A 12943-nucleotide genomic window follows, 5' to 3' on the forward strand; every position below is an offset into this window, starting at 1 on the left:
ACTCCGAATTTTCTACTGGTTCACGGGGCACGGGCATATTAATCAAGAAATCCTCCCACTTCATCACCCTTAGTACTAGAACCGACACTCAGGGTTGCTTTGCGGCGGTGGCAGGGCAGTGGGACGGTCGCCCATTAACAGTGGTTTCAGTATACATCCCACCTTCCCTACACTCGGTGATGCTACCGGCCCTGGGAGACTTCCTGCTGACCCTCCCGGAGGGGGACATGCCCATAGGTGGGGACTTCAACGCGGCTGCGGACCCGCAGCTCGACAAGTTTCCGGCGACCGCCCTACCGGGGGGCCCCTCCCGGTTTCGGCGATTTCTAGAGGCACTGGGGCTGGTGGATGTTTGGCGCCACGTTCACCCGATGGTCCGGCAGTACACGTTCCACTTTACAGTTCACAACAGTCTATCTCGCATTGATTACTTCTCGGCTTTAGGAGATGGGCTACAGCGCGTAGATGAGGTGGATATACACCCTCGAGGCATCTCCGACCACTCACCACTGACTCTCACTGTTACCTCACAGACACGGTCCCGTCGCCGCATATACCCCATTCATGCCTCCTACCTTAAAGTCCCGAAGATCAGGAAGGCCCTTCAAAAGACCACAGAGCACTACTTCACAGAAAATGAGCCAACTGCGGCCTCTGCTGAGATTCTCTGGGAGGCCTATAAAACAGTGCTGCGGGGACAGGCGATAGGCTCTATAGCAACCCACAGAAAGGAACAGACAGCTGAACACTCTGCCCTCGAGCTCCGTCTGCGCGAAGCCACTAATGCCCACGAAGCCGACCCCACGGTTGATACGGCACACACCCTCGCACTTCACCAGCAACTGTACGCAGACCATGCACGCCTCACGACACAGGGACATATAACCGACACACAGAACCGGGTATACGATGTGGGGGACAAGGCAGGGAAGATGCTGGCCTGGCTCGATAGAAGAGGGGGTAGCTCCAGGGGGATTCAGCAGGTGAAGGATGGCGATGGCAGGATACTAACCGACCCCGATCGAGTGGTAGAGGCGTTGGCGTCCCACTTTGAAAAAGTGTACACCCCCGAACGAGAAGTGACCATGATTGCGGCCCAATGTGCATTAAGCAATATAGATATCCCTTCGCTGCAGCCGGAGGCCGTAGCCGAGCTAGAGGCACCGTTTACCATCGATGAACTTCGAATGGCCATTGGGGCCCTCCGACCCGGCAAGGCACTTGGGCCAAACGGCATTCCGGTTGAGTGGTTCCAGGCACGCACTGACGCTCTTTGCCCGCACTTACTTAAAATGTATGTGGAATGTCGAGAAAAAGGGATGCTCCCGCTGGACCAACGGACGGCCACTATTGTGGCTATCCCTAAGCCCGGTAAACCCCCAGAGGAATGCTCATCCTACCGCCCTATCTCTCTGCTAAATGCGGAAAGTAAAATCTTAGCAAAACTCCTGGCTAACCGCCTAATGCCACACCTGTCTGACCTTATCCACCCGGACCAATCAGGTTTCATGCCCCACAGAAACACCGCGCTCAATCTTAGAAGGGTACACGGGGTGCTGGCGAGGGCGGATCGCATTGGCGATAGTGCAGCTATACTGGCTTTGGATGCGAAGATGGCTTTTGACTTGGTGGAGTGGGCCTACCTCTTTGAAGTCCTCTCACACATGGGATTTGGCCCAAACTTCATCTCGTGGATAAAGTTACTTTACACAGCCCCGGTGGCACACGTGGTGGCGAATGGCAACATATCACGCACGTTTCCGCTTGGCCGTGGCACCCGGCAGGGCTGCCCTCTCTCCCCCCTGCTCTTTGCACTCTCCCTAGAACCCCTGGCTATTCGCATCAGAACTACCCCCCTACTCAAGGGGATTCAATGGAGGGAAGGATGGGAGGACCGCATATCTCTATATGCAGACAACATGCTGGTGTACCTAACAGATCCTGAGCATGGCGTACCAGCCCTTTTGCATCTCTGTAACGACCACGGCGAAGTTTCAGGCTACACCATCAACTGGAACAAGTCGGAGTTGTATGTACTGGCAGGAGACCCCCCACCACTTGGGCCGGACTGCCCTCTGCGGATGGCCGGTTCCTCATTTAAATATTTAGGCATTCACATCACGAGAGACCCTTCCGAATACAAGAGGCTAAACCTCTTACCACCACTGGATCGTCTCAAACAGGACGCAGGCTTCTGGGCCGGGTTGCCGTTAACGATGCTGGGGAGAGCCGCTTTGTTTAAAATGAAGTCCCTACCCCGTTTCCTGTACATCCTGGATAACACTCCATTCCCGGTGACAACGGGATACTTCAGGAAGATTGCAGCAGTGGTCTCCGGATTGTTATGGGGCAATCGCCCTGCGCGCATAGCCCAAGCCAAACTCTGCAGAAGCTGGTACGAGGGCGGAATTGCACTCCCGAACTTGCACCTATATTATTGGGCAGCACAACTCAGGCCCATTAACCAGTGGCTACATGCACCGCAATCCGACCCGGCGTTCCAAGCAGATAGGGCTCAATTGGGCGCCAATAACATACTAGCCCCACTTTATGATCGGAGGAAGCTCAGATCGCTGGTGGGCCCCACTAGGCTCACCGTAGCCACTTGGCATGCAGCCACCGCTGCACTGGGGTGGAAAGGCACGCTAACTAAACTCACTCCGCTCTGGGACACGCGTGCTCTGGGCAATCTTCGGTTCAGTAAGGGGTTCTCCAGATGGGATTCCATCGGAATTTCCACGGTAGGGGACATGTGGGAGCGAGGGGATGTTATCACCTTCGCCCGATTGAAAGAAATTTATATGTGCAAATCCGCCACGCCTTACTCTCGGCCATCCCGGCTGGGTCGACCCTTCCTGAGTCCTCCCCGCTGGAGGATCGCCTCCTGACAGACTATATGGTAGAGAAGGCAACCTCCCTCACATACCGGAAGCTCCTCAATAACTCTCCAGATCCGTTGATGCCCCTCAAGGAAAGATGGGAGCAGGAGGTGGGCGCGTTTGATGAGCATGAGTGGAGTGAGGCACTGGCTTCCCCTAAGGAGGCGGGTATATCGGCCAGGATGAGGCTAGTTCAGCTCAAAGTCCTCCACAGAACATACTACACTAGAACACTACTACACCGAACCCCAAACCCCTTTTGCTTGCGAGGCTGCGGGGAGGAGGGCACATTCTTCCATACATTCTGGGATTGCCCACGCATACACAACTACTCGCGTCAGGTCCTGCGCACTATATCTCAGGTGCTGGAGGTCTTGGTGCTGCCGGAGCCACGACGGTGCCTCCTCAATGTATGGGAACCAGCAGATCTGTCCCGGTATGGCCGCCTTTGGGTGACACTGGGTATGATGGTAGCAAAGCGAGACATTGCGCAGCGTTGGGGGGTGGCGGACCTCCCGACAACATCACAATGGTGCACAAACATGGACAGAATGATGGTTACAGAACGGGCGGTATACCTAAGCCGGGCCTGTCCTGGCAAGTGGAACAAGGTCTGGTCCCCGTGGAACACCTACCGGGGCGACATCTGCGACCCGCTGCCAGAAGGTGACCCATTGGACTCGGATGATGATGATGGGTTGGAGTGAGGGTGGTTGGCTGTGGGGTGGGGTCCTTCAGGAGAGATTGGGAGGAGCGATGCTTTCTTTACGCCCTGCGTTACTTCCAGGATGAACAAGGCTTTGTCATATTCCAAGTATACTCCCGTATCTATCTAGCAATGTACGTTAGCAATGTACGTTAGCAATGATCGCACTGTGATTTCCCGATGTTCGGTTGTTCTTTTTGTTTGTTTTAAAACTAGAAAATGAAAACCTCATTTACCCTGTATGGAACATTTGCTTCTGCCCTTCACTAATTCTACCGGCGACCATTACTGAACTGACTTTTTCAACGTATGCACTGTATTTACTTAAGGCTGTCGTTCCGATGTGATACTCAAGATTAGTGGCCGGCCCTTCGGGGTTGTAGGCGACATGCTGTGTAAAGATGTGAAGGTATAATAAAAGTTTAAAAAAAAAAAAAAAAGGTTCCCCAAATGAGTAAAATTTGGCACTTTGTCAATAGTAATATCATTTACTATATATTTGCGTGTTTTAGCTTTGTTTGAACCACAGACCATAGTAAAAGATTTACTAGAATTAACCTTAAGGTCCAGTCCTGTCATAAACTCAGTAAATGCATTCAAACATTTTTGAAGGCTATTGGCTGTTAGGGTCATCAGGTCTGCATCATCTGCGTATGACAATAAAGGTACCTGTTTGCTTCCTATTCTTGGAAAATCCAAGTGTTGTTGTAGTAAAAAGTGTTCTAAACCATTAGTATATATTAAAAATAAAAAGGGAGCCAATATACAACCCTGGCGCTTTCCCTCATTTGAGGCAATTGGCTTAGTCTTTTCTCCCCCTGGTCCATACCGGATAGCTACAGTAGTAGATGCATGCAATCTGTGCAACAGGGTAACGAGTGGTTCCTCAAATCCCATAGTGTCCATTAGTGACCACAACTTTCCCCGGCAGACCGTGTCGAAGGCACTGCATAAGTCCATGAAGGCCAAGTGGATTGAAACACCCCTGGCCTTCATTTACTTGCCCATAATCATAGACCGGTTAAGGCACAGCTCAGTCGTTCCCTTCCCCTTCCTGAAACCAAATTGGGTATTGACTATGAGGCAAGGAATATTGGCCCATGACTCCAGGCACTGCTCAGTCGTTCCCCTTCCCTTCCTGAAGCCAAATTGGGTATTCACTATGGGGCCAGAAATATTGGCCCATGACTCCAGGCGTGCAAGAATTACCCTCCCCAGCAGCTTGCATGAAGCATCTATTAGAGAAATCGGCCTGTGGCATGTAGGGTCATTTCTATTACCCTTTTTAAAAATCGGCACCACCACTACTCTTTTCCATGATGGTGGGATATGGCCCACAATTGCTGCTTTAAAAACCTGAAGTAACAGAGGGGCCCATATTTGTGGGTTGCTTTTAAATAGATCCAGGGGCACACTGTCTGGCCCTGGAGCTTTTAGGGAAATACCCTTTCTCAGTGCCTCCTCTACTTCACTTAAAGAAAGTGATGTACTGAGCTGTTGTGCCGTTTGTATGTTGATACTTATTTCATCCTCGCACTCACTTGGTAAAACGCTCTTTGGGTTGAATATTTTGGAGAAGTGGGTCTCCCAGGCTGCCCCGTTATGTTAATATCCATACTCCTTATTTCATTAGTGAAAAGTGGGCGATTTAGCACCTCCCAGAAACTCCTAGAGTCCTTCAGGGCACTTGTTTTCTCGATCATCCAAGGCCTACCGTCTCAGTTCATCTTTTCTCTGCTCAATTACCTTTTTATCAGTCTGCCTGGCTACTTTTATCATATCCCTATCACAGGGGATTGCTTGTAATGCCTTCAATTTATTTTGCGCTGCAGAACAATCGTAAAGTTACTCAAATGGGTATGAGTAAATACATGTGTAAATTACTCACAATTGTAAGTTACCTTTGTGAATAGCCCTGTATTTCTGTGTTGTTACCTTGAGAAACCCAGTTTTTGAAAAAATTCTTCAAAGAAAAATATTAGGTTGCACGCCGCTTGAGCAAAAAGTCCAACCCGCATGCATGGTGAGCAATCATGGGCTGTTCTCAGACTGATGGGCTTGGTAGCATTAAGTGGTCACAAACTTCAACAGAAGTTTCTAGAATCTGTAACATGTGGAGTGTGCATTATTATTTGTCTGTTGCTCACAAAAAGCTTTGGTAGACTTTTTTACCTCTTTAATCCATGGCAGGCTTTTCTGTGATTCACCCTTTATAGTATGCAATAAGATTTGTCTTCTATATACTGTCCCTCTCCAGAAGGAATGTTTTCTTTTGAACTATATCCTATAGAATCCTAGATTGTTGTTTATTGAGATATATGTAAATATTTTGTATAACAGGATATGAGCTGGTTTCACGACACATAAAAGAAGAGGACAGAACCTACTGCTTTAACCCTCAGGCCTGTGAGAAAATGGAAAGCACTAGACATTCTACAGGTGAGTGATTCTAACATGGCTACTTAGAACTTGAAGTTATTTAGTAACAGGTCAGAAGAACAAGCTCCACGCATCTCTTCAAAGATGTTAAATTAGAATCTTCGCTCGTCATTTTTCGCTCTACATACAAAAGAATATTCACACTTTTTTTTAAAGTCTCAGTTCCCACCAGGAGGCAAAACACATCTTGAATGCACCTAGGACTCTGTATGCTACATTGAGCCTGCTCATTCTTTGTCTAACGAGTAATTCATAAATTACTTGCTGCGGTAGTAGCCACTTTTCCACCATCTTCTAAACCTTTGTAGTAAGCGTTAGAAAAAATACAAATCTAGTTTCAATTGCCTGTAATTTGGAGTTTTTTGTTGTTGACCCTGACAAAGGTAGATTGCATTTTTCCTGCTTAGAAGTATGGCAGTTGCTGTGAGCCATTAGTACCGTCAGGTCATTTGGAGGCGGCAGGAACCTTATTAAAGAATTTCCACATATATGTGCTGTCAGATTTCATTCAAGGACACTGCATTATTTGTGGCAGCGAGTATGGGATCCTGTGCAGAGGGCAGAATTGGCCCTCAACCTTTGTCTTATGTGACCAATAGAATGCTGAAATTGTGAGGAAAAAAAGGGAAATTAGTGTGTTAACTGGATTAGATGGTATGTGAAACAAGAACTCATGTCTCGGTGGCTATTACAAGTAAGTTTTGCCAGAATGGTGCTTAACTGGTATTGGCAGCTACCGCCTGTGAGGATTGATTTAGCTTGAAGCCATGAATGTTAAGCATGCAGCTGGAATGTTATTGTTGAGAAAGGAATCTGACACGGCAAGGAGGGGAAAGTCGCATCATAGAAGGGACACAGCCGAAAGCGAGGAAGAATTCTCCAGTAATGGAAGTTTTAGAGATTCACATGCTTGAACTATTCTCCGTCGTCAAATTGGGAGTTCCACGGTGCCATAATAAAGCAATGTGTTTCGCTATAAAAGGCACTAATGGCAAGGGCCCATTTGTTCTATAGCCTATGTCCTTTATAAAAAAGGACCAAACTAACTAACTTTAGCCAATCAGGTGACAGAACCCTCTACAACACGCCCTCCTTCTACCGTACGTTGTTTGATGGGAGTCTCCCTGAGCTCTGCTCGGTTGCCAAATACTTCAATCTTTGAGAAGTATTCTCTTCAGAACCTCATATACACATATATATGTGTGTGTGTATGGGTGTGAGTGTATATGTGTGTGTGTGTGTATATATATATATATATATATATATATATATATATATATATATGAAACCATATGTTTCAGGGATGTTATAGTTAGAAATTAGCATTTAAAAAAACCTTAAAAATTCACTGAAAAAAATCACAGGTTTCAGGGACGTTCTAGTTGGACATATCACTTGTACAAAACCAGAGAAATCCGGCCGTTATAGTTAGTTGAGCTAAATATAACTTGCGCCCCCGCAATGCACTGCTGATGATGTCACATTACATCACTCATGACATGGTCAGTGACATCACTGATTACATCTCAAATTACATCACTGATGACATCATCCAGTGACTGTGTGTTTCTGAAAAGTTTAAGTATGTTTTATATATATATACATATAAATATATACACGCCAAGGTGTATTGAAGAATGAGTGGGTGTATGAGTGTATGAATAGATGATTTAGTGGGTGTGTGTCTGACTGTATAAGTGAGTGATTAAATGTGTCTTAGTGAATGCATGGGTGAAAGACTAATGTTTGTGAATGTCTGTATCAGTCTGTCAGTTGCTGTGTAAGTCGCTGCATGGGTTTGTGAGTAGCTACATGAGTGTCTATATGGGTTAATGATTTGTTGTCTGAGTACCTGTATGGGTGCCTGAGTGTCTGTGGGTGGGTGGGGGTGTAACTCCCTGCATGGATGTGAGTGGGTGATTCAGTGGGTGAATGGGTTCATGAGTGCATCTGCGAGGGGCTGTATGGGTGAGTGGGTGTACATATGGCTGTGGTGGTGAGTGAATGGATGTCTCAGTAGTATATGTGTAAGTAACTATATATGTGAAAGGCAGTATATGTGATTGCTGGAGTATATAACTGACTATATGTGAGAGTGAGTGATTCTGAGAGTGGCTGTATGGATGAGTGCTTGTGTCAGTGATTGTATAAGAGAGTAAGTATGTGTTAGTTTCTGTATGAATAAGTGAGGTACAGTGAGGTGGTGTGTGTATAACTATCGGTGGGTAAATGGGAGTGTGATTGATTGATTCTTTGCATGACTGACTAGGTGTGTGAGTAACTAGGGGTGAGTGGTGTTGTGTGAGTGTCTGTATGGGTGTATGAGTGCCTATATCAGAGGCTGTATTGATGAGTGACTGCATGATTGAGTGACTGTATGAGTGAGTGAGTGGATGTGTGTAGACCTATGAATCAGGAGTGGGTATGTATTAACTGGTATTGGTGTGTCTATGGTTTCGAGAATGGTAGTCTGTATTTTAGAGTGCGTGTATCAAAAGTGTATTAGTGTGTGAGGAGGTTCATCAGATGATCATGTGGATGATGTCATCAGTGATGTCATTTGAGATGTCATCAGTAATGTTACTGACCATGTCATGAGTGATGTAATATGAGATGTCATCAGCAGTGCATTGCGGGGACGCAAATTATAATTAGCTCGACTAAATATAATGGCCGAATTTCTCTGGTTTTGTACGAGTGAAATGTCCAACTAACTAGAACGTCCATGAAATCTATGTTTTTTTCCAGTGAATTTCAAAGGGTTTTAAATGAAAATTGCGAACTATGACAACCCTGAAACCTCTGTTTTTTTCAGTGAATTTCAAAGGTTTTTTAAATGCTAATTTCTAAATATGCCTACATAAGTAGGACATGCGCAGAAAGGCACAGAAAGAAGCAAGAGAAGTGCAGAAAGAGGAAACGGAAGTCCAGAAAGAGGAAGAAAGGTGCAGAAAGAACCAAGAGATGTGCAGAAAGAATCAACAGAGGTGCAGAAAGAGGCCTACTTTGACTGTACCTTACAACAGACTTATACAAAGTAGCCTAATCACTAAACCTTCTCCCAAGATGTCTTAAACCTCACTTTTCTCTTGAAGGTTCTCTATTAATCGACTGCTCAGAATGTTAGGCCTGCTAACCAAATCTAAAACTGCAATCCTAAGCATATCACGTTGTAAGTCTGACCAAGTTTGTGAAGGTATGCAGGTCTGTGTCTCTGCTTTTACCTAGTGACACGTTACATAAAAATAAACATACAAATACTTGAATACCTGTGTTTCAAACAGCATACTCTGTAAATTTGTGTATAAAAAGGTAGAAGCAAGAGGAGTTCAGAAATAAGCAACAGACGTGCAGAAAGAGGCGAGAGGGTTGCAGAAAAAAAGCAAACAAGATGCAGAAAAAAGCAAGAGAAGGGCACAAAGAACCAACAGAGGTGCATAAAGAGGCAAGAAGGGTGCAGAAAGAGGGATGAAGGGTGCATAAAGAGGCAAGAGGGGTGCAGAAAGAAACAAGTGAAGTGCAGAATGAAGCAACAGGGGTGCAGAAAGAGCTAAGAGGGGTACAGAAAGAGGCAACAGAGGTGTAGAAGGAGGCAAGAGAACTGCACAAAGAGGAAAGAGACTTGCAGAAACGGGCAAAAGGGGTGCAGAAAGAGGAGAGAGAAGTGTGGAAAGAACCAATAGATGTGCAGAAAGAGGCAAGAGAGGTACAGAAAGAGGCAAGAGGTGTGCAGAAAAATGGAAGAAGGGTGCTGAAAGAAGCAAGAGATGTGCAGAAAGAGACAAGTGAGGTACAGAAGGAAGCAAGAGAACTGCAGAAAGAAGCAAGAGAGTTGCAGAAACAGGCAAAATTGGTGCAGAAAGAGGGACTAGGTGTGCAGACATAGGCAACAGAGGTGCAGGAAGAGGGGTGCAGAAAGAGGCAAGAGGGATGCAGAAATTTGAAACAGGTGCATAAAGAAGCTAGAGCAGTGCAGAAAGAACCAACAAAGGTGCAGAAAGAGGCAAGAGGGGTACAGAAAACGGCAAGACAGGTGCACAAAGAGGCAGGAGAGGTGCACACAGGCAAAAGGGGTTCAGAAAGAGGCAAGAAGGTACAGAGAGGAGCAAGAGAATTGCAGAAAGAAGCAACAGAGGTGCCGAAAGAGGCAGGAGTGGTGCAGAAACAGGCACAAAAAGGTGCAGAAAGAGAGAACAGGGGTGCAGAAAGCGGTAAGAGGGATACAGAAATTGGCAAGAGGTGCCGCTTCTGGCCCCGGGGACCCCATCCCCCGGGGTCTGGCCTTGTTATTTTTTTTATTATTTATGGGAGGGGGGCCACATGGCTCCCCTCCCCTGGGCTACTTTTGGCCCCGGGGTCCCCATCCCTCGGGGCCTGCCACACGTTTGGGACAGTGGGGGAGCCCCAATGTCCCCGCTGTCCCAGCCGGCTCCCCGCCTACTGCTAGAGCTCGCATTGCTTCTGGGCAAGTGGAGCTGCTGACATGCAGCTCCCTCTGCCCAAAAGCAATTCTGCTTTGTTTCTTCGAAGCGAGATCAGGTTTCCTGCTTTTTCCTCCAAGAAGCAAAGTAGTGTTTGCTATGGCAGGGCGGGAGCCGTACTCCCACCCTGCCATAGCAAACAGCAGTGTCCTGGGGGTGGGCACCCCGGCACATTACAGGAAACAGCACTGGGGGTGGCGGTCCCAAAGGCCATATAGGGCTCCAGGAGGGGGCCGCGTAGCCCCCTCCTAACTGATTAAAGCCCGGGGAGGTGGTGGTCCCCAGGGGTCAGCAAAGGACCCCCCATTTTACTCAACCGTGCCCCGGGAGGTTGTGGTCCCCAGGGCAGTGTGGGCGGGCGTGTGGATCCCCGCATTTAAATCATGTAGCCCCAGGGAGGTGGTGGTCCCCAGGGATGTGAGGTGCACGTGGCCTCCCCACATTTAAGTCATGTAGCCCCGGGAAGGTGGTGGTCCCGGGGCTTGGGAGGGCCTGCAAGGTCCCCCCGCCCAAAACAATTTAAAGCCCCGGGGAGATGGCGGTCTCGGGACGGGGGGTCAAGGTGTTTCTACCCTGCCCCCTTTTCTTGTTTTTTACCGGGTCACAAGATGGCTGCCAACACATTCTGGTTTGGAGTGTTGGAGGCCAATCAGAATGACGCTCATGGTCGAGAAGGTTCGCGAATCCTCCACGGCCCTCATATAATGATATTTTTATTTTTTGTAATTTCTCAGGAACTACTGAATGGATTTATACCTTTAAAAAACAAAAAAGGTCGCTTTCTGAACCAATAGCTAAATTTTTGCCAAATTTGGTGTCATTCCGTTCAGCAGTTCAGGCTCTAGTCGTGTCTAAAGCTCCTATGGAAATTAACATGGAGAAAACGTGTCTTGGGACCCCCTTTTTTCTCGGCCCTCGCTTCACGAATCACCCCGAACCTTTCAAGACAAGAGCTGACCTGAGTGAACCATTAGTTTTGAAAAATTTGCGAAGATTTGTCAAACTGTGCCAAAGATAATGGCAAAAGAAAAAACGCTTTTTGGATAGTAACAAGGTCCTGACTATAACAACCTACTGGCAACCGCCAGTAGGTAAAAAAATATATATATATTTGTATATATAACCGTATATGTATATACACACACACACAGACACACACACACATATATATATATATATATATATATATTCACTGAAAAAACCATAGGTTATAGGCCATATATAGTTAGGAATTTGCATTTACAAAACCTTGAAAATTCACTGAAAAAACAATTGGTTATAGACCATATATAGTTAGGGATTAGCCTTTTCAAAACCTTATTTTACTCACACAAAACCATTGAAATTTCATATATAGTTAGTTCCGCTAACTATATATCGCGCACCCGCAATCCACTGCTGATGATGTCACATATTACATCATTCATGACATGGTTAGTGACATCACTGATGACATCACTGATGACATCTCAAATGACATCACTGATGACATGACTGATGACAACATCCAGTGACTGTATGTTTCTGTAAAGTTAAAATATGTCTTACATATTGAAGAATGAGTGGATGTATAAGTGTCTGGATGAAGGATTTAGTAGGTGCATGACTGACTGTATGAGTGAGTGATTAAATGTGTCTCACTGAGTGCATGGGTTAGTGACTAAACTGTTTTAATTTGTGCATCATTATATCTGTTGTTCTACAAACTGCTGCATATGTTGATCAGTAGCTATATGAGTAACTGTATGGGTTATTCATTGGTTGTCCAAGTATTTGTATGGGAAACTGAGTGTGTGTGTATGGGTGGCTGGGAGGTGTGTGACTCTGTACATAGATGTGTGAGTAGTTGATTCACTATATGTATGGGTTCAAAAGTGCATGTGGAAACAGCTGTATGGGCGGTTGACTGTGCATGAGTGTATTAGTGAGTGAATGGATATCTCAGTGCTACATGTCAAAGTAAGTACATATGTAAAACACAGTACATGTGAGAGTTGACATATATAAATAACTGTGCATAAGAGCCAGTGAATGTGTGAGTGGCTGTATGGATCATTGTGAACATGTATCAGGGATTGTATAAGAGAGTAAAGTAAATATGTGTTAGTATATGTTTGAATAAGTAAGGTGTGTATAACTGTATAGTTGAGAAAATGGAGGTGTGATTGATTTTTTGCATAACTGACTAGGTGTGTGAGTAACTCCATGGATGAGTGACAGTCTGTGACTGTCTGTTTACACTGATTGTATCTAAGGTTATATTAGAGTCTGAAGAGGTTCATGGTATTATCACATGAATGATATCATCAGTGATGTGATCAGTCATGTCAAATGAGATGTTATCAGTGATTTTATCAGTGATGTCATTTGAGATGTCATCAGTGATGTCATTTGAGATGTCATCAGTGATGTCATTTGAGATGTCATCAGTGATGTCA

At 46.0% G+C, this 12943-nt stretch overlaps 1 protein-coding gene across 2 annotated transcripts in view; it reads left to right on the forward strand.

Annotated features, from left to right (window-relative positions):
- Positions 1-12943, forward strand: part of LOC147750559 (uncharacterized) — a 94568-nt gene that overhangs the window by 54336 nt on the left and 27289 nt on the right. For both annotated transcript variants that reach the window (XM_086966910.1, XM_086966915.1), the window contains exon 6: positions 5926-6024. In XM_086966910.1, the coding sequence (XP_086823036.1) occupies positions 5926-6024 (99 nt within the window). The remainder of the gene's footprint in view (positions 1-5925; positions 6025-12943) is intronic.

The sequence above is a fragment of the Lissotriton vulgaris genome, chromosome 1_1 (assembly GCF_964263255.1).
Source record: "Lissotriton vulgaris chromosome 1_1, aLisVul1.2, whole genome shotgun sequence".
Classification (NCBI taxonomy): Eukaryota; Metazoa; Chordata; class Amphibia; order Caudata; family Salamandridae; genus Lissotriton; species Lissotriton vulgaris.